Source organism: Ranitomeya imitator, chromosome 2 (genome assembly GCF_032444005.1).
Source record: "Ranitomeya imitator isolate aRanImi1 chromosome 2, aRanImi1.pri, whole genome shotgun sequence".
NCBI classification, from domain to species: Eukaryota; Metazoa; Chordata; class Amphibia; order Anura; family Dendrobatidae; genus Ranitomeya; species Ranitomeya imitator.
In genome coordinates this window covers 280,244,167-280,266,717 of record NC_091283.1, presented here as the reverse complement: position 1 = coordinate 280,266,717, position 22,551 = coordinate 280,244,167, and the positions used below count along the sequence as shown (strand labels likewise).

Here is a 22,551-nt window from a genome sequence, read left to right as displayed (position 1 = left end):
GGAGGGGGCGGAGTTCCAGCCACGCATGCGCGGTAGGAATTGCAAGACCCGACGTACAAAAAAACGTTCTCTTGAACGTTTTTTCGCTACGACGGTCCGCCAAATACAGACGCATCCAGTGCACGACGCATGGAACGTGTGTCCATACGTCGGGATGCGTTGGTAATACAAATCTATGTGCAAAAAACTCATCCTGCGGGCAACTTTGCAGGATGCATTTTTTGCACAGAACGACGCATTGTGACGGCCCCTAAAACAACGGAAGTGTGAAAGAAGCGTAAGGCTCTTCTTCCACAATTGCTCAGTTTGCCTGGAGGGCCAGGTCTAGGAAGACTTCTGGTGGTCTCAAACTTCCTCCATTTAAGGATTATGTAGGCCATTGTGCTCTTAGGAACCTTGAGTACTGCAGAAATTATTTTGTAACCTTGGCAAGATCTGTGCCTTGCCACAATTCTTTCTCTGAGCTCCTTGGCCAGTTACTGTGAAACCATGATTCTCATTTGGTCTGACATGCACTGTGAGCTGTGAGGTCTTATATAGACAGGTGTGCGCCTTTCCAAAACAAGTCCTATCAGTTTAACCACAGCTGGACACCAATGAAGGAGTACAACCATCTCAAGGAGGAGCACAAGGAAATTGACTTAAATATGAGTGTCTCAGCAAAGGGTCTGAATACTTATGACCATGTGATATTTCAGTTTTTCTTTTTTTAATAAATATGCAAAAATGTCTACATTTCTGTGTTTTTGCTGGGGTGTAGACTGCACATTAATGAGAAAAAAAATAATTTTTTTGAATTTACCAAATGGCTACAATGAAAAGGAGTGAAAAATGTAAAGGGGTTTGAATACTTTTCGTACCCACTGTAAGGGCTCATACGCACTTGTGCGAGACTCGGATGAGTCTCGCACGGCTATACCCGGAGCTGCTGCCAGCACTCAGATCGGAGCGTGCGGCCGCATAGGAAAACGTGCAGCCAGCCGCACGCTCCGCTCCTCTGTGCTAGGTGCAGTGCCAGGTATTGTCGTGCGAGACTCATCAGAGTCTTGCGCAAGTGAGTATGAACCCTAAGTTGTAGGAGCTGACAAAAGAAGCAAACATTAGCTATTTAAAATGATCAAAAATCAAAGTTTAAGAATAATATGACAACAGTGTATGGTTCTTGACCAACTGAAGAACACACGCATAAAATGCAAAACTCAACATATAGATCATAGTCTAATCCTTCTGGTTTACAGAAAATAGACTTGTAGATAATTAAGATTGCGGTGTCACATCAGATTTATATTTTTTTATGTTTGGCTGCTGTCACACACAGATGATTATTATTACAAAAACTGCATCGCCATATTTTGAGAGCTATAATTTTTCCATAGACACATGACTTTTTTAATTGCTTTTTATTCCGATTTTTGGGAGGCAGAATGAACAAAAAAAAAAAATACATAGTGGATGCTTTCCTGAAACGGAAAGTACTTGCAAGCAGCATAATACAAAGAATAGCAGGTTTACCCAGAATCCTTTGCAGTAGGCGGAGCTATGCAAATCATCTCTTTCCACCCCAGTCTAATCCACAGCGCTTGGAACCGCCAAGCGTGCAATGCTGCGGATTAGTTTCTAAATTTACACAGCCAACCAATTCCTACCTGTGGACACGTGTTTCGGGCTTTTCGGTCTCTTTCGTCCCGCTACATTTAGCATAACTTGGGTCTCTCCCTAAGGTGGCTAGCATACATGTATCAAAAAAAAAAAAAAAAAGTAATTCATATATTATTTTTATTTTTTTATGCCGTTCCGCATGTAGAAAAATTGATAAGACCGTTTCATTCTTCAGGTCAGTACGATTACAGCGATACCTCATTTATTTTTTAATGTTTTAGTGCTTTTACACAATAAAAACTATTTTATTCAAAAAAGAATCACTTTATTTTGAGAGCTATGACTTTTTTATTTTTCTGCTGACGGACCGGTATGGCAGCTTGTTTTTTGCAAGACAAGATGACATTTTCAGCTGTACAATTTTTATGTAGACTGTTTTTTTTTTTATCGCAGATTTTTCCACTTTTTGGTCAGCAATATGACCAAAAAGTGGAAAAATTTGTTTGTTTTTATGGTGTTCACTGAAGTTTTATAGGGACTAGTGGGACAGTTTTATAGGTCGGGTTGTTCCAGAAGGGTCGATACCAAATATGTGTACTATTTATCTTATTTTAAACATAAATATATTTATTATATTAATATTTTTTTCTTTATTTTGTGATTTAATTTTTTTTTTTTTTACAATTTATTAACTTTTTTTTTTTACTCTTACATTGTTCCAGGATGGGACATCAACTGTATAATGACAGATCGCTGATCACAGTGCCATATCTATGGCGGTTTGTCGGAACACAGCTCCTGTGGTGCTGTATATATGCAGCGCAAGTCGGAAAGGGGTTAAATAATGCTGTCTACAAATGAACAATGAGCCAAGTTATGCCCTTTCAAATACCTGTCTCTTCCAACATGGACAATAGGAGATATTCTTTCTAGTACAGACCATTTGCTATCTCCCCTATAAGCTGAGAATCCAGGAGCTAAGGTTCCAGGATTGACACCTACCTCCAGCAAAAGCCCCTTTGTGCTTACAATACTGGTATATCCTGTTTCACCCTTTTGTCAACTAAATATAACTCTACTGTCTGATTGGTTCCCTTATTGATTATTTCCTTCAGTCTGCATGAGTTTTTAGATGATGAAAAAGATATGATTCCCAGGAATAACATTTCCTACAATCTTAACATAAAGAATGGTTTCTACCATGTGTGAGTTCTCTGATGTGCAACAAGTTTTGAACTCGTACTATAATTCCCATATTCTGGTCATGAATATGGCTTCTGTCCTGTGTGAATTCTCTGATGTTTAAGAAGATCTGATCTCTGGCTAAAACATTTCCCACATTCTATACATGGATATGGTTTCTCTCCTGTGTGACTTCTTTGATGTTTAAGAAGATCTGATCTCTGGATAAAACTTTTCCCACATTCTGAACATGAAAATAGCTTCTCCCCTGTGTGAGTTCGCTGATGCATAAGGAAATGTGCTTTCTGGTTGAAACATTTGCCACATTCTGGACATGAATATGGCTTCTCTCCTGTGTGGATTCTTTGATGTTTAAGAAGATCTGATCTCTGGATAAAACATTTCCCACATTCTATACATGGATATGGTTTCTCTCCTGTGTGACTTCTTTGATGTTTAAGAAGATCTGATCTCTGGATAAAACATTTCCCACACTCTGAACATGAAAATGGTTTTTCTCCTGTGTGACTTCGTTGATGCATAAGGAAATGTGATTTCTGGTTGAAACAATTCCCACATTCTAGACATGAATATGGCTTCTCACCTGCATGATTTCTGTGATGGCTAACAAGATCTGGTTTCTTAGTAAAACATTTCCCACATTCTGAACATGAAAAAGGCTTCTCCCCTGTATGACTTCTGTAATGTGTAAGCAAATTTGACTTACGGTTAAAACATTTTCCACATTCTGAACATGAAAATGGCTTTTCTCCTGTGTGAATTCTCTCATGTGTAAGCAATTTAGATTTATGTTTAAAATATGTCCCACATTCTGAACAGGAAAATGGTTTCTTGGCTGTGGGAATTATTTGATGTTCAACATCACTTTTGTGGTTTTCATTCTGCTTAACAGTCTGTGATGAATCCAAATAGGTGACTGATTGAAAAAGCACAGATGATTGATTTTTGCTCTGAAGGGCTGTAGGTATAGCTGGAATAATGGCATGCTGTTCATAGGTTTCCGGTTTGACATCACAGTCATCTGCCAAGAATAAAATGGATTTTTATTATTTTTCAATATCAATGCCTTATATTTTACGTCATTTATATATTCATAATTCTATACAACTCAAAGTATAATGATACTATAACCTAAGACAGTGGTGAGGCACCTGTTCACAAATCCCATTGTACTGAACCTTTAAAGAACAATTGAGAAATATAATACACAAACGTAGAAAAGTTTGAAATAATAAAACGGAGGATTAAAAGTACGCTTTATTCCATTACATTCTATAGCAACAGCTAAAAATATACACCATAAAAACATGTAAGAATCTTAAAGGGGTATTCCCATCTCTGATCAACTATCCCAATATGTAGTAGGTGTAATAATAATATTAGGAAATATATAGTATAGTTTTTCTGACTCACTATGTTGCTCACCCCATATGCAGGGCATTGCATTAGCTTAGGTATCCATGGTTACTACCACTCATATAGTGACTGTTAGTTGTTAGTGGTCATAACCTAACCATACCTAAGATACGGCAGTGCCCTGGACATGGGGTAAGCGACAGAGAATAAGGAAAACTATACCACATTTCTAATTGGAAGTATTTGCTATTATTACACCTACTATATTTTGGGATATTGTTCTGGATGGTCTGTGTTGGGGAAGCTATCGTCCTTCGGTGGGTCTGGACTGACTAAGATATGCCGCCCAGGCAAGTTGGTGATCCCTGTGAGGCAGCTTTCCCGGAAGAGTGGACTGACAAGGAGTCAGCAGGTGGAGCAGGAGCTCCCGTCAGGTACCTATACAGACTGTTGGTGCTTGTAATGTTCTATGAACTGTGTGGTCTCCCACGGTCACTGAACGGAGTGAGGTTCAGCGTGTTTAGAGACCGCGACCCAATGTCATATGTGCTGTATGTATGACTTGGGACATTGGTGAACTGTACGGCGTACGGACACCCATGGTAACTGGGCGAAGTGAGAAGTCCAGCATGTTTAGTGTCTATGAGACAAAGCCGTTAATGAAGGGTTTAAGATAAATCTGCGAGTTAATATCACCAGTTGGTGCCTATTGTGTTTGATGAAATATATAATGTGAACTGTGCACAACCCGGTTTATGACACTTTAATAAACCGTATAGACTGTGTTTAAGCGAAAAATCATGCCTGACCACGTTAATTCCGTGCCAAGCGAGTGTCCCCCAATACACTCAGTAAGAGCAAAATATATATATATATATATATATATATATATATATATATATATATATATATATATATATATATATATATACGTCTGCAAAATGTTCAGTTTGTCTGATTTCTCTCTTTAAAGGCATATTTTGGAGTAAAATGTAAAATTGTTCTTTTATTCTATAAACTTCTGACAACATGTCTCTGAATTTCCAAATAATAAATTTAGTATTTTTTTCTTACTAAGAAAAATGGTCAAAATGAAATATAAAAAAACCCATGGCTTTCAGACCTCAAATAATGCAAAGAAAACAAGTTCATAATCATTTAGAAATAACAATACTAATGTTTTAACTCCGGAACAGTTCAGAAATTAATATTTTGTGGAATAACCATGATTTTTAATGAGCTTTCATTTGTCTTGGCATGCTTTCCACCAGTCTTTCACACTGCTTCTGGCGCAAAAATGTAAGTAGTTCTTGTTTGTTTGATGGCTTGTGACTATCCATCATCCTCTTGATTAAATTCCAGAGGTTTTCAAAGGAGTTCAGGTCTGGAGATCTTCTTTCCATGACGTCCTCTTCTGATCTTCAGCCACGGCTCCGGCGCAGGCGTACTTTGCTCTGCCCTGTTGAGGGCAGAGGATAGTACTGCAGTGCGCAGGCGCTGGGCCTCTGACCTTTCCGGCGCCTGGGCACTGCAGTACTATCCTCTGCCCTCAAGAGGGCAGAGCAAAGTACGCCTGCGCCGGAGCCGTGGCTGAAGATCAGAAGAGGACGTCATGGAAAGAAGATCTCCAGACCTGAACTCCTTTGAAAACCTCATGGAAAGAAGATAGGAGGCGCCGGAGCGGACCGGTGACGCCCATCCGACCTGACCAGCAGCGGGACCGCCCCTGGGTGAGTATAATCTAACGTCTTTTTCTCCTTTTTCAGGTAACATCGGGGGCTTATCTACAGCATTACAGAATGCTGCAGATAAGCCCCTGATGCCGGTGGGATTACCTCACCCGCGATTTTCGGGGTGACAGGTTCCCTTTAAAACCTACAACACTGCCCTTCACCTCTCCAAACAAACCTATTTCAACACCATCATCACCTCAAATCTAATATCCCGAAATGTCTCTTTGACACTTTTCATTTCCTATTCAACTCAAGAGTGCAGTCTACAACCACGGATCTCTGCGCTGACGATCTTGACAATTATTTCAAAGAAAAAAACGGACCTTATTAGACAGGAAATTATCTCCCAATCCACTCATACCATGCACTGTCCTCCCTCCCCTACTACATCTCGCACACTCTCCTTGCATCTATTTGCCCTACCACTTGTACCAGTGACCCCATTCCGTCACATCTCCTCCAGTCCCTTTACACTGCTGTCACCTCTCACCTAACAAAAATATTAAACCTCTTTCTCTTCTGGTATATTTCCCTCCTCATTTAAGCATGTCATTATACATCCATTACTTAAAAAGCCATCCCTCGACCAAAACTGTGCCACTAACTATAGACCTGTCTCTAATCTTTCCTTTATCTCTAAACTCCTGGAACGCCTGGTCCACTATCTCTCAGATAACTCTCTTCTCTCTACAATCCAGTTTCCGCTCTTTACACTCTACTGAAACTGCCCTCACTAAAGTCTCTAATGATCTACTAAGCGCTAAATCTATTGGTCACTACTCCATGCTAATTCTCAAAGCTCTCTCTGCAGCATTCAACACTGTGGATCACCAGCTCCTCCTCAGTATGTTCAGCTCCATTGGTCTCAAGGACACCGTTCTCTGCTGGTTCTCCTCTTATCTCTCTGACAGCTCCTTCACTGTATCTTTTGTTGGCTCCTCCTCCTCTCCGCTTCCCCTTACAGTTGGGGTTCCTCAAGAATCGGTTCTAGGCCCCCTCCTTTTCTCTTTGTACACTGCCCCTACAAACAATCAGATTTGGTTTCCAGTACCATCTCTATGCTGATGACACCCAATTATACATCACTTCTCCAGATATCATGCCTGCCTTTTTAGAAAACACCAGTGATTGTCTTACCACTGTCTCTAACATCATGTCCCGTCAAAAACTGAACTTCTTGTGTTTCCTCCCTTCACTAACCTCCCTATGTCCGACATTGCCATTTCAGTGTGTGGTTCCATCGCTTGTCCCCAGCAACATGTCCGCTGTCTTGGGGTCATACTTGATGTCGAGATTTCATTCAACCCTCACATCTGATCACTGGCTAGCTCTTGTTATCTGCACATCAAAAACATTTCTAGAATTTGACCTTTTCTTACTTTCAACTCTGCAAAAAAACTCTTACTGTTTCTCTTATTCATTCCAGTCTGGACTATTGTAATTCTCTTCTAATCGGTCTCCCTTCTTACCAAACTCTCCCCACTCCAATCTGTCTTGAATGCTGCAGCCTGGATCATATTCATCAACAATCATTATTCTGATGCCGTTACCTTGTGGCAGTCATTACCCTGGTTACCCATCCATTCCAGAATCCAGCACAAACTTATTACCCTCACCCACAAAGCACTCCATGGCTCGGCACCAACCTACATCTCCTCCCTCATCTCAGCCTACCACCCTACCCGTGCCCTCAGTTCTGTTAATGACCTGAGGTTAACATCCTCAATAATCAGAACCTCCCACTCTCATCTCCAAGACTTTTCATATGCTGTGCCAATTCTTTGGAATGCACTACGCAGGATAATACGATTAATCCTCAATCCACACAGTTTTAAGCGTGCCCTAAAAATGCATTTGTTCAGACTGGCCTACAGCCTCAACACATTAACCTAACTATCCCTGTGTTGCCCATTCAACATTTTTATCATAACCAGGTGCCTTGCATCATGTTCTCACATGCTTTATGCATTTAAAAGCTCTCTGTGTCTGTACTGTTACATACTTAGGCTGATAACTGGTTCATACAGCATTACACGAACACCCGATTCTAACACTATGGCTGGTCCGAACAACAAAAGCAATTCTTACCATCCACCTTTCGTGTCTCCCCTTTTTCCTCAGACTGTAAGCTTGCGAGCAGGGCCCTCATTCCTCTTGGTATCTGTTTTGATCTAGGTGTTTACGGTTATGCTGTAATGTCTATTGTCTGTACAAGTCCCCTCTAAACTGTAAAGTGCTGCAGAATATGTTGGCGCTATAGAAATAAATTATTGTTATATAACTATATATAGATATATTGATGAAAAGCCAGAAATTCATCTTCCACGTACAAGAAAATCACAGCATGAGGCTACAGAATAGAACAGATACATTACAAACAGTATATACACATAGAATAGATATAAAGTCAGTCACACACACACATAATTAGTACAGTGTGTGTAAGATTTCCTGGCTATTGTAATGGGGGTACCTTCCCATGTATATTGGCCCCATCCTAGACTAAAAACATCAACTCTCAGCCACCCCAGAAAAGGCTCATCCACAGAATTCACCAAATCTGGCACTTAACCTAGCTCTTCTCACTTGCCCTGGTACGGTGGCAAGTGGGTTGATTGTTGGGGGGGGTTGATGGCACCTTTGTATTTGAACCATCGTGGGACAAATAGATTATTATCTCGGTGGACAGTTGAGGAATATTGTTATTATTTTAATTCTGTTACAGGAGACCTTAGCTTCAATGGACTGGGAGATGACGTCAGTATGGTTTAATTTAGATTAATTAAAGGAGTCTTTCATTTTTTCAATTGAAGACTTTATTCTGTGTGTGTGCGTGTTTTTTTTTTTTTATACAAATTGACTACGGGGTTAGTAATGAGGACGTCTTAAAGACGCTTCTCCATTACTAATCTCTGGGCTTGATGTCACCTGACAATACAAAGGTGACATCAATCCACCCAACTATCATCTCACTTGCCACCGCACCAGGGCAAGTGGGAAGAGCGAGGCTTAGCACTCCTTTTCACTTGCGAGACATACGGCCGTTTCTCGCAGGTTAAAACCCTCCTCTGGCGCCGGCACTCCAGAGCGGAGTGTGCGGCTGCATAGCAATATATGGAGCTGCACGCTCCGCTCCCAAGTGGCAGCGCCAGAGGAGGGTTTTAACCTGCCAGACACAGCCATATGTCTCGCAAGTGAAAAGGAGCCCTAAGTGCCAGGATTGGTGCTTCTTATATATGGGCTATTTCTGGGGCGGCTGAGAGCTGAGGTTTTTAGTCTGGAATGGGGTCAATTTCCATGGTCCCTCCGTAGGCTATTAATATTGGCCCGCAGCTCTCTCCCTAGCCTTTGCTGATTATTAATTAAAGGGGGACCTTAAGGCTATGTGCACACGTTGCAGATTTGGGTGCAGAATTTTCTGCACAAAATCTGCATCTCCTGGCAGAAACCGCAGGTGCAGATTTGATGAGTTTTTGTTGCGGATTTTGTGCGGATTTCATGCATTTATACCCCTGCGGATTTCTATAATGGAAAGGTGCAGAAACGCTGCAGATCCGCACAAAAGAAGTGACATGCTCCTTTCAATCCACTGTGTTTTACACGCGGAATTTTCTGCAAAATTAGCACAGCATTTTTTTTCCCTATTAATTTACATTATACTGTACATCACTTTGCGTGGAAAAAAAACGCGGATAAGCAGTAAATCCGCAACGTGTGCACAAGTCATTTTTTTGAGGAGCCCCCTATTTTAATAACCAGGAAAGACTAAGTATACAGCTGTGAGCTGATATTAATATCCTGGGAAGCTCCATGTGTACAACCACCTTCCCAGGCTATAAACATCAGCCCCCAGCCATCGGCTTTCCCTCTGCTGGTTAATAATTGTCACACTTGCATTGGCGAGTCTCATCCGAGATATGAGGACAACCACAGCATGTTCATAGATTTACATTGGTCAGAGTGCAGTCCGACTTTTTAAAAGGTTGCGCATGTTAGTTTTCCTTAGGCTATGTGTCCACCTTCAGGATGGCCGGCGGTTTGGTCGGAGCAGCAAACCCGCTCCGCCCTAAGTCCCGCCCCCTTCTGTGACGCGATGATGCCGGATGTGTTCATTGCACACGTCCGGCATCATCGCACCCCATACATAGGGCCCTGTGATTTACCTTGCAGCGGCGCCGCAAGGTACACGGACATGCTGCAATCTTAAAAGACACGCCGCATGTCCGGAATCGCAGGGCCGCCGGGTGCGTGTTACCACGCATAGTGGAGATGGGATTTCATAAAATCCCCTCCGCGATGCTGTAACATCTGGACGCTGCGTGTTTGACGCTGCGGCTCTGCAGCGTTTCCTGAACGTGGACACATACCCTTAAGGTTAGTACAATGTGATTTTTTATTTTATTTTTAAGCGGGGGCTCAGTACATCTCTCAACATTGTCCCCTGCTCGCGCTGATCGCAGGGGTCAATAATGTGAGCTGTCTTCAACGTCCGTTATGATACTGCTGCGGCACATGGTTGCCACATGTAAGAAGTACACGTACAAATGGACACAAATATCTCTGGTTCTGGCTTTTACAGTACTGGAAATATCAGGATGTGTGAACGATCCATAAGGCTGTATGCTTAGGACTTATCCACTGCTCATCCAGATGCCCCATTCCATTGTCTTTTTGTGATTACATTTATCTTTCTTAAATGGCTTTTTGTATTTTTATCTGTTTTCAATTGCGATCTAATAAAGTCTATTTTTAATCTCTATATTGTCTCACATTTCTCTATATACAGTCATGGACGAAAGTGTTGGCGCCATTGAAACGGTTTACTTTGTGTGTATTGGAATAACACAAAAAAAAAAATAAAGAGAAAAAACGCCTCCAAAAATGGTCCAGACAAAATGATTAGCGCTTTGCCAAAATTTAATTTCAGCCATGACTGTATCTATAATGTAGCTTTGGTTGCGTCCTTCTGTCCGAAGTTAGTGTAGACTGCGCCAGCGCAGTGTGGCCAGAATCAGAGGACGCATCCAGCGTTAATAGAGGTGACAGGAAGGACGATGAGGATGGAGGAGGAGTGTAGCACCGGAGATTTCGGTATATGTAGATGCTGACCGAATACTTGAGGACTTACCGCGAGCTCCTGCGAGGCTGGAGGAGTTTCCGGTGATATTTTATTAAAATATTTAACACAGACTACGCGCTGCGGGGGAAAGGTGAGTAGGAAGGTTTATGGTTTTTTCCTTGTTTGTTTGTATATATTACAGTGCAGCAGGGCTGGTTCAGTGTGACAGACAGTGACCAGAGGAAAAGATTGCAGCAAACGTGGTTTTAATGTCCACACTCACACAGTGTACAGCATATGGAATCCTCCGGATCGCAGCAGGGAAACAAAGCAGTCACTGGGAGTCCGGTTGCCGAGGGCAACAGCACCACCGTATAACACTGCGGGGTTCCAGGAGTTTGCTCTGCTGGCTCTGTGTTAACATAGGCTGAGCTTCTGCAGAGCCGTCTTGCTCCGCAAGTTGCACACTCCAAACTGACACACCCAAACCCTTCCTGCAGGTTTTTTTCTAAAGTGGAATCTGTGTCCATGGGTCACTTATAAAACCCAAGACCCGGCCTGGAGGAAACGGACCAGCACCACTACCTTCCTGCAGTCCATTCCAAAAAAAAAGGCAATAACAGGTTTTCCTGAACAATGCCTTGGTCAAATAGCTTGTCCAGGTCCACACTTACTTTTACTTTGCCTTGTGACTCCCAGGCATCCTACTATGACCACAAGGCACTCCAGCGGGTCTAATACGCTTCTGAGCGCGTCCTGAATATTCATTTCTCTAAAGTATCAACACAAGTGACTGCCGGCAGCAGCAGGAAGCCGGTGGCTGACACTGCGCGCTACTGAAGAGCAATGAATACTCACTGCTCTATGTGCGCACAGTCCCGGTGAGTATTCCGGCAGCTGTACTCAGCTTGTGAGCAGCACATGACATCCCTGCCATGCGAGGACACTGCCAGGGAACGGAGGAAGGCAAGTGTAATGGTTTGTTTAATCTTTTGTGATGGGACCAGTCGTACCATGAACGGGATGGGGCCAATCATACCAGGATAAGGAGGGGGCCATGCATGCCAGGATAAGGATCAGGCCATGCATACCAGGACTGGGATGGGACCATACATACCAGGATAAGGATGAGGGGCTATGTGTAGCAGGATGGGGATATTAAGTACAGAAGTGACCACATTTTTTGCTTCAGTTTTTTTCTCCTAATTTCCTCCCCTAAAACCTTAGTGTGTCTTATGGTCCGATGCGTCTTATAGTCAGAAAAATCCGGTGCACAGGATAGGAGAAGTGATACTGTACAATATACATACACACAGGACAGGAGGAGTGGCACGGTGCAGTGTATATATACAGAAGTGGTACTGTGCAGTGTATATATACAGGACAGGAGAAGTGGTACTGTGCAGTGTATATATACAGGACAGGAGGAGTGGCACTGTGCAGTGTATATATACAGGACAGGAGGAGTGGTGCTGTGCAGTGTATATATACAGGACAGGAGGAGTGGTGCTGTGCAGTGTATATATACACAGGACAGGTGGAGTGGTGCTGTGCAGTGTATATATACAGGACAGGAGGAGTGGCACTGTGCAGTGTATATATACAGGACAGGAGGAGTGGCGCTATGCAGTGTATATATACACAGAACAGGAGGAGTGGTACTGTGCAGTGTGTATATACAGGACAGGAGGAGTGGTACTGTGCAGTGTGTGTATATACAGGACGGGTGGAGTGGTACTGGGCAGTGTATATATACAGGACGAAGGAGTGGTGCTGTGCAGTGTATATATACAGGACAGGAGGAATGGTACCGTGCAGTGTATATATACAGGACAGGAGGAGTGGTACTGTGCAGTGTATATATACAGGACAGGAGGAGTGGTACTGTGCAGTGTATACAGTATATACAGGACAGGAGGAGTGGTACTGGGCAGTGTATATATACAGGACAGGAGGAGTGGTACTGTGCAGTGTGTATATACAGGACAGGAGGAGTGGTACTGTGCAGTGTATATATACAGGACAGGAGGAGTGGTACTGTGCAGTGTGTGTATATACAGGACGGGTGGAGTGGTACTGGGCAGTGTATATATACAGGACGAAGGAGTGGTGCTGTGCAGTGTATATATACAGGACAGGAGGAATGGTACCGTGCAGTGTATATATACAGGACAGGAGGAGTGGTACTGTGCAGTGTATATATACAGGACAGGAGGAGTGGTGCTGTGCAGTGTATATACACATAATTGATACTGAGAAGAGAATGGCACCATTTATACAGGGCAGGAGAAGTATACACAGCTCCACAATATACAGCTCTGGCAATAATTAAGATACCACTGCAAAATGTTCAGTTTGTCTGATTTTTCTCTTTATAGGTATATTTTTGAGTAAAATGTAAATTGTTCTTTTATTCTATAAATCTACGGAAAAATGTAGTTGAGCTGTATAAAACAGGAAAGGGATACAAAAAGATATCCAAGGAATTGATAATGCCCGTCAGCAGCATTTAAACTGTGATTAACGAATGGAAAATCAGGGGCTCTGTAAAAACAAAACCACGGTCAGGTAGACCAACAAGAACGTTGTCCACAGCATCCAGGTAAATTGTTCGGGATGCAAAGAAAAACCCACAAAAAACATCAGCTGAAATACTGAACTCTCTGAAAACTAGAGGTGTAGCTGTTTTAAGAAGCACAACAAGGAGGCACTTGAAGAGAAATGTGCTGCATGGTCGAGGTGCCATATATATGCGATTACTGCGCAAATGCCACAAAGTATCTTGCCTAAAATACACAAAAAAACAGCACAGAGACTACACTCCCTGACAGAAGTTATGTCGCTTATCCATGTTATGTAGCTAAAAGCTTATAACCTGACGATAATTCATCCATTGGTTGTATAAATTATTCTTTTGAAAGCCGAAACCCTCCGAAATGTGGTTTAGGTTAAGAAAATAAATTGGCATCAATGCAGAAATATTGATCAGTTATTGGACACGGAATGGTCAGATTTTGGCAAGACAAAAGTTTTGTCGCCAACAGAAATTAATGTGATATTCAAACAAATAAGTAACTTAAAATACAAATATATGTTGCCTAACATTGGTGAATGAAGTTGTGGTGCTACTAGAGTCATATTTAATATTTTGTGTGACTTCCGTGAGCTTGAAGGACTGCATCCATGCGGTTCAACAATGATTCATACAATTTATTAATGAAGTCATCAGGAATAGCAAAGAATGCTGTCTTACATGCCTCCCAGAGTTCATCTAGATTCTTTGGTTTTGTCTTCCAAGCTTCCTCTTTCATCCTACTCCAAACATGCTCAATGATGTTCATGTCTGGTGACTGGGCAGGCCAGTCCTTGAGCACCTCGATCTTTTTTGCCTGGAGGAACTTTGTTGTAGAGATGGATGTAGGAGATGGAGCACCATCCTGCTGCAGAATTTGACCCCTTTTAGGATTTGGAATATAAGAAGTAGCTAATACTTCCTGATATTTTAGGCTATTGATATTGCCTTACAGCTTGCAAATGTTTCGCATACCCCCATACTGAATGTAACCCCAGACCATGATCTTTCCACCACCAAATTTAACTGTTTTCTGGGTGTATTTTGGGTCTATACGGACTTCAGTAGGTCTCCTGCAGTATTTGCGGCGGCTGTGGTGTAATTCTACTGAAGATTCATCAGAGAAATCCACCTTCTGCCACTTTTCCAGCATCCATCTGTTTAGCAGGCTGTGGGACTTTGCAAATGTCACACGGTTTTTTATTTACCTTTTGTTTAGTGCTGGCTCTGGGCACTGATTCGACCATGGAAGCCATTCCAAGACAGAATCCTACAAACTGTTCCAGTTGACACAGGGACTTGAGGTGACCAGGCCTGTTGGAGCTCTGCTGCAGTGGAAGAGGGGTTTGCCTTGGATTTTCTAACCAACAAACGTGCCTCCTGAGCAGTTGTCTTGCAGGGTCTGCTGGACCTGGGTTTGTCAAACACATCTAGGGGGACTTGTCAGGGAGTCACAAAAACACTGAACTTTAGGAAGGCAAAGTTTGACCAGCTTAGAGATGCCCTTAATCTGGTAGACTGGGACAATATCCTCAGAAATAAGAATACAGATATTAAATGGAAAATGTTTAACAACATCCTAAATAGGCACTGTAAGCGGTTTATACCTTGTGGGAATAAAAGGACTAGAAATAGGAAAAACCCAATGTGGCTAAACAAAGAAGTAAGACAGGCAATTAACAGTAAAAAGAAAGCATTTGCACTACTAAAGCAGGATGGCACCATTGAAGCTCTAAAAAAACTATAGGGAGAAAAATACTTTATCTAAAAAACTAATTAAAGCTGCCAAAAAGGAAACAGAAGCACATTGCTAAGGAGAGTAAAACTAATCCCAAACTGTTCTTCAACTATATCAATAGTAAAAGAATAAAAACTGAAAATGTAGGCCCCTTAAAAAATAGTGAGGAAAGTATGGTTGTAGATGACGAGGAAAAAGCTAACATATTAAACACCTTCTTCTCCACGGTATTCACAGCGGAAAATGAAATGCTAGGTGAAATCCCAAGAAACAATGACAACCCTATATTAAGGGTCACCAATCTAACCCAAGAAGAGGTGCGAAACCGGCTAAATAAGATCAAAATAGATAAATCTCCGGGTCTAGATGGCATACACCCACGAGTACTAAGAGAACTAAGTAATGTAATAGATAAACCATTATTTCTTATTTTTAGGGACTCGATAGCGACGGGGTCTGTTCCGCAGGACTGGCGCATAGCAAATGTGGTGCCAATATTCAAAAAGGGCTCTAAAAGTGAACCCGGAAATTATAGGCCAGTAAGTCTAACCTCTATTGTTGGTAAAATATTTGAAGGGTTTCTGAGGGATGTTATTCTGGATTATCTCAATGAGAATAACTGTTTAACTCCATATCAGCATGGGTTTATGAGAAATCGCTCCTGTCAAACCAATCTAATCAGTTTTTATGAAGAGGTAAGCTATAGGCTGGACCACGGTGAGTCATTGGACGTGGTATATCTCGATTTTTCCAAAGCGTTTGATACCGTGCCGCACAAAAGGTTGGTACACAAAATGAGAATGCTTGGTCTGGGGGAAAATGTGTGTAAATGGGTTAGTAACTGGCTTAGTGATAGAAAGCAGAAGGTGGTTATAAATGGTATAGTCTCTAACTGGGTCGCTGTGACCAGTGGGGTGCCGCAGGGGTCGGTATTGGGACCTGTTCTCTTCAACATATTCATTAATGATCTGGTAGAAGGTTTACACAGTAAAATATCGATATTTGCAGATGATACAAAACTATGTAAAGCAGTTAATACAAGAGAAGATAGTATTCTGCTACAGATGGATCTGGATAGGTTGGAAACTTGGGCTGAAAGGTGGCAGATGAGGTTTAACAATGATAAATGTAAGGTTATACACATGGGAAGAAGGAATCAATATCACCATTACACACTGAACGGGAAACCACTGGGTAAATCTGACAGGGAGAAGGACTTGGGGATCCTAGTTAATGATAAACTTACCTAGAGCAGCCAGTGCCAGGCAGCAGCTGCCAAGGCAAACAGGATCATGGGGTGCATTAAAAGAGGACTGGATACACATGATGAGAGCATTATACTGCCTCTGTACAAATCCCTAGTTAGACCGCACATGGAGTACTGTGTCCAGTTTTGGGCACCGGTGCTCAGGAAGGATATAATGGAACTAGAGAGAGTACAAAGGAGGGCAACAAAATTAATAAAGGGGATGGGAGAACTACAATACCTAGATAGATTAGCAAAATTAGGATTATTTAGTCTAGAAAAAAGACGACTGAGGGGCGATCTAATAACCATGTATAAGTATATAAGGGGACAATACAAATATCTCGCTGAGGATTTGTTTATACCAAGGAAGGTGACGGGCACAAGGGGGCATTCTTTGCGTCTGGAGGAGAGAAGGTTTTTCCACCAACATAGAAGAGGATTCTTTACTGTTAGGGCAGTGAGAATCTGGAATTGCTTGCCTGAGGAGGTGGTGATGGCGAACTCAGTCGAGGGGTTCAAGAGAGGCCTGGATGTCTTCCTGGAGCAGAACAATATTGTATCATACAATTATTAGGTTCTGTAGAAGGATGTAATTCTGGGGATTTATTATGATGGAATATAGGCTGAACTGGATGGACAAATGTCTTTTTTCGGCCTTACTAACTATGTTACTATCTCCAGTCTCATCAAATCTTTTTGTAATTCTTTGTCCTTGACGCCGAGACACATTAAAGGTACCAGCTAGGGTTGAGCGAAACGGATCGTTCATTTTCAAAAGTCGCCGACTTTTGGCAAAGTCGGGTTTCATGAAACCCGACCCGATCCCTGTGTGGGGTCGGCCATGCGGTACGCGACTTTCGCGCCAAAGTTGCGTTTCGTATGACGCGCTTGGCGCCATTTTTTTCAGCCAATGAAGGGGCGTGGGTAGAGTGATGACATAGGCGTCCACGCCCCTAAGACCTATCGCCATGTTGTCGATTGTGCGCTGTAGCGATTTGCAATGTGTAACACCAGCTTTTCAGGAGAGAGAGGGAGGGAGAGAGGGAGAGAGGGAGAGAGGGAGAGAGGGAGAGAGGGAGAGAGGGAGAGAGGGAGAGAGGGAGAGAGAGAAAAAAAAAAATCCCATTGGCTTTGCATTGGGTTTCGGTCGATCCTCGACTTTTCGCCATAATCGGCCGATTTCACTCGACTCGACTTTTGAGATAGTCGGGTTTCGCGAAACCCGGCTCGACCCTAAAAAAGTCAAGGTCGCTCAACCCTAGTACCAGCCACCTCTGCACTGGATCTGATCTTCAGCTTCTTGATAATCCAGGCTTTGGTCGCAGGGTGGATTTTTGGCATGTCGTTAGAGCTCAAGATGCAGTTCAAGTGAATGTCTGGGGTGCTGGGTTTCTTTTTACACACACACACACACACACACACACACACACACACACACTAATTAACCAATCATTACTGAGCACAGGTGAGGATGTGAACTAGGATTGGGTGCATTATATGACCAGGTGTTATCAGGTTGTCTTGTCAAAATCTGACCATTCTGTGTCCATTAAATGATCAATATTTCTGCTTTTATGCCAATTTATTTTCTTAACCTAAACCACATTTCGGAGGGTTTCAGCTTTCAAAGGAATAATTTATACAACCAATGGATGAATTTAACGTCAGGTTATAAGCTTTGATTTACATAAAATGGATAAGCGATATAACTTCTGTCAGGGAGTGTAGCCTCAAAAGTTCTGGAACAAAGTAATTTGGAGGCATGAGACCAAAATTTAACTTTTTGGCCACAACCATAAACGTTACATTTGGAGAGAGGTCAACAAAGCCCATGATGACAGGAACACCATGCAGGGAGGTGGATCGCTGATATTTTGGGGATCTGTGAGTTACAAAGGCACAGGAAACTTGGTCAAAGTTCAGGGAAAAATGAATGCAGCACATTATCAGCAAATACTGGAGGCAAATTTGCAATCATCAGATTGGAAGTTGCGCATGGAACATACTTGGACGTTCCAACATGACAATGATCCAAAACACAAGGCCAAGTCGACCTGTCCTTGGCTACAGTGGAACAAACTGAAGGTTCTGGAATGGCCATCTCAGTCTCTTGACCTCAATATCATTGAGCCACTCTCGAGTGCGCAGTTCATGCTAGACAGAACAGGAATTTACAGGAACTGGAGGCTTTTTGCCAAGAAGAGGGGGCAGCTTTACCATCTGAGAAAATAATGAACCTCATCCACATCCATAAAAGACTTCAAGCTGGCATTGATGTTAGAGGGGGCAATACACGGTATTAAGAAATGGGGTATGTGAACTTTTGATCAGGGTCATTTAGATATTTTGGGTTGTCATGATGATTTAAAAAAAGAAAACACAGTAGTTTGACAGTAAATGGCTTCGCCCAACCACTACGTTTTGGTGTTATCATTCATATTCTCTGAAAAAAGGCCAAGAAAGCTAAAATTCTGCTAGGGTGTGTAAAGTTTTGAGCATAACTGTATTTCTTGTTCACCTAAAAACAGTTTGGCTTCTCACTTGACGGTCCTTCCAGGACTGGTACTTCCACTAGAAATTCAACATATAATTACAGTAGAATCTGTGATTACTCTGTATTTAGTTGTCACTACTCACCTGGGTAGTCATATGTAGGAATCTCTTCTTTACACCACTTATCACCCGTCACATATGTCTCTGTAGTATTAATATGGGTTAGATCTTCACCCTGAAACAAATATTGTAAAAGTCACCGACAGATGGAGAAGTCACATCTATGATCAGCTCTAATCCTGCCATCTCCACCGTTCTCATTACACAAGTATAAAACATAGAATACTGGTGGATAAAACAAGACTGAGCACAAGACCTTCACAGCCATCTACACATCATAGTGGAGATCTCATGACACCTTCTCTCCATCTACCTGATGATCCTGAGGAACATTGGGAGCTTCTTGTTTACAGTCCTGTGGAAGAAGAGGACGGGGACATCTCTCTGGTGTTGTCCTCTTACTGGATAGATCTGGAGGAAACACATACAGGGACTTACTTCATTCTTTACATACAGATAATTATAGGCCGTGTGTATTTACTCCTGTCTATTACCTGGTGATGTGAGGGGCTGGGGAACCTCCATCATTAAGTCCTTGTACAGATCTTTGTGTCCTTCTAAATACTCCCACTCCTCCATGGAGAAATAGACAGCGACATCCTGACACCTTATAGGAACCCGACACATACAATGATACCGTCATCCCCCGATCCCTTCATAATGTTACTATAGAATGTCCCAGCATTCACAGCAGTGTCACCTCTCCAGTCAGCAGCTCAATCATCTTGTATGTGAGTTCTAGGATCTTCTGATCATTGATGTCCTCATGTATCAGGGGGTGAGGTGGAGGCTCTGTGATTGAGCTCAGGGGTCTTCCCCATCCCTCAGACGCAGGGTCCCGACAGCGATCACTAGAGGTCTTCTGCACTACTGTGTAATCCTGGTTATGGAGAGACACATTAATAAATCTCACTACAGACATTTCCAGAGTCCTCACCTCTCCAGTTCTGTCCATCTGTTATTCCTATAGATAAGAATGATGTAATGTGACGTCATCAGAATCTCTCACCTCTCCAGTAAGACGGAAGAGGATCTCTAGGGTGAGGTGTAATATCCTCTCCGCCATCTTGTCTCTGTCCATATCAATGATTGATGGGTAAATCAGGAAAATTCTCTTCTATAGAAGATCTTCACTGAGAGGATCCGATATTGTAGAGACCTGAATGAGAAGAAGATGGAACATCATAAATAATGACTGGAGCAGCGATTCCTGTATAAGCCGTAATCTGTGGATCTGATCCTGTATGACGCCGGAAAAAGACACTAGTGAGTAGTGTCTTTTTCTTGTGGCCATTATTGAGCTCCAGTCGGAGGACTGGAGGAGGTTTGGCCTGAATGCTGCTCTCGTGGTGTGAACACGGACATATTACGTTATTTAGGGATATTCTCTTATCCTACTGGACGGTGATTTGAGGACTAAACTCTTTCAAGTGAACACATCCAAGAAACAGAACGTCCTGTATGTGCCGAAGTCTGCCGGAACAGAGCGGTCACGGATTTGCTCTTTCCAGTGATTCTGCGGCTTCTCTTTGGTTCTACTTTATTAATGGGACGTTACTACTGAAATCACTCAGAGTGTCAGCTGCCTCCACCACCGACCTCCACTCCACAGAGAATAATGGGGCCTCCAGCACCGACCTCCACCCGCAGAGCCGCACTCCACATAGAGAATAATGGAGCCTCCAGCACCGACCTCCACCCACAGAGCCACACTCCACATAGAGAATAATGGAGCCTCCAGCACCGACCTCCACCCGCAGAGCCGCACTCCACATAGAGAATAATGGAGCCTCCAGCACCGACCTCCACCCGCAGAGCCGCACTCCACATAGAGAATAATGGAGCCTCCAGCACCGACCTCCACCCGCAGAGCCACACTCCACATAGAGAATAATGGAGCCTCCAGCACCGACCTCCACCCACAGAGCCGCACTCCAGATAGAGAATAATGGAGCCTCCAGCACCGACCTCCACCCGCAGAGCCGCACTCCACATAGAGAATAATGGAGCCTCCAGCACCGACCTCCACCCGCAGAGCCGCACTCCACATAGAGAATAATGGAGCCTCCAGCACCGACCTCCACCCGCAGAGCCGCACTCCACATAGAGAATAATGGAGCCTCCAGCACCGACCTCCACCCACAGAGCCGCACTCCACATAGAGAATAATGGAGCCTCCAGCACCGACCTCCACCCGCAGAGCCGCACTCCACATAGAGAATAATGGAGCCTCCAGCACCGACCTCCACCCGCAGAGCCGCACTCCACATAGAGAATAATGGAGCCTCCAGCACCGACCTCCACCCGCAGAGCCGCACTCCAGATAGAGAATAATGGAGCCTCCAGCACCGACCTCCACCCGCAGAGCCGCACTCCACATAGAGAATAATGGAGCCTCCAGCACCGACCTCCACCCGCAGAGCCGCACTCCACATAGAGAATAATGGAGCCTCCAGCACCGACCTCCACCCGCAGAGCCGCACTCCACATAGAGAATAATGGAGCCTCCAGCACCGACCTCCACCCACAGAGCCGCACTCCACATAGAGAATAATGGAGCCTCCAGCACCGACCTCCACCCGCAGAGCCGCACTCCACATAGAGAATAATGGAGCCTCCAGCACCTACCTCCACCCGCAGAGCCGCACTCCACATAGAGAATAATGGAGCCTCCAGCACCGACCTCCACCCACAGAGCCGCACTCCACATAGAGAATAATGGAGCCTCCAGCACCGACCTCCACCCGCAGAGCCGCACTCCACATAGAGAATAATGGAGCCTCCAGCACCTACCTCCACCCGCAGAGCCGCACTCCACATAGAAAATAATGGAGCCTCCAGCACCTACCTCCACCGGCAGAGCCGCACTCCACATAGAGAATAATGGAGCCTCCAGCACCGACCTCCACCCGCAGAGCCGCACTCCACATAGAGAATAATGGAGCCTCCAGCACTGACCTCCACCTGCAGAGCCGCACTCCACATAGAGAATAATGGAGCCTCCAGAGCCGACCTCCACCCGCAGAGCCGCACTCCACATAGAGAATAATGGAGCCTCCAGCACCGACCTCCACCCGCAGAGCCGCACTCCACATAGAGAATAATGGAGCCTCCAGCGCCGCACTCCACATAGAGAATAATGGAGCCTCCAGCACCGACCTCCACCCGCAGAGCCACACTCCACATAGAGAATAATGGAGCCTCCAGCACTGACCTCCACCTGCAGAGCCGCACTCCACATAGAGAATAATGGAGCCTCCAGCACCGACCTCCACCCGCAGAGCCGCACTCCACATAGAGAATAATGGAGCCTCCAGCGCCGCACTCCACATAGAGAATAATGGAGCCTCCAGCACCGACCTCCACCCGCAGAGCCACACTCCACATAGAGAATAATGGAGCCTCCAGCACTGACCTCCACCTGCAGAG

General features: G+C 43.8%; 1 protein-coding gene across 1 annotated transcript; it reads right to left on the bottom strand.

Moving 5' to 3' along the window:
• Positions 1–1,306: 1,306 nt before the first annotated feature.
• Positions 1,307–19,736, bottom strand: LOC138663163 (zinc finger protein 300-like). Its single transcript, XM_069749310.1, has 4 exons — positions 19,617–19,736; positions 19,436–19,533; positions 19,147–19,237; positions 1,307–3,823 (listed from the first exon to the last, which is right to left on the bottom strand). The coding sequence occupies exons 1-4, from the start codon at positions 19,699–19,701 to the stop codon at positions 2,862–2,864; spliced, it is 1,236 nt and encodes a 411-aa protein (XP_069605411.1). The 5' UTR covers positions 19,702–19,736; the 3' UTR covers positions 1,307–2,861.
• Between the last annotated feature and the right edge of the window lie 2,815 nt (positions 19,737–22,551).

Excerpts from the sequence above, each read along its gene's own strand:
- LOC138663163 (XM_069749310.1), bottom strand. The coding sequence starts at position 19,701 with ATGGAGGAGTGGGAGTATTTAGAAGGACACAAAGATCTGTACAAGGAC. Across the intron at positions 19,238-19,435 it reads ATGTTCCTCAGGATCATCAG|GGTGAAGATCTAACCCATAT; the intron begins GTAGATGGAGAG and ends TATTTGTTTCAG. Across the intron at positions 3,824-19,146 it reads TCCTACATATGACTACCCAG|ATGACTGTGATGTCAAACCG; the intron begins GTGAGTAGTGAC and ends TATTCTTGGCAG.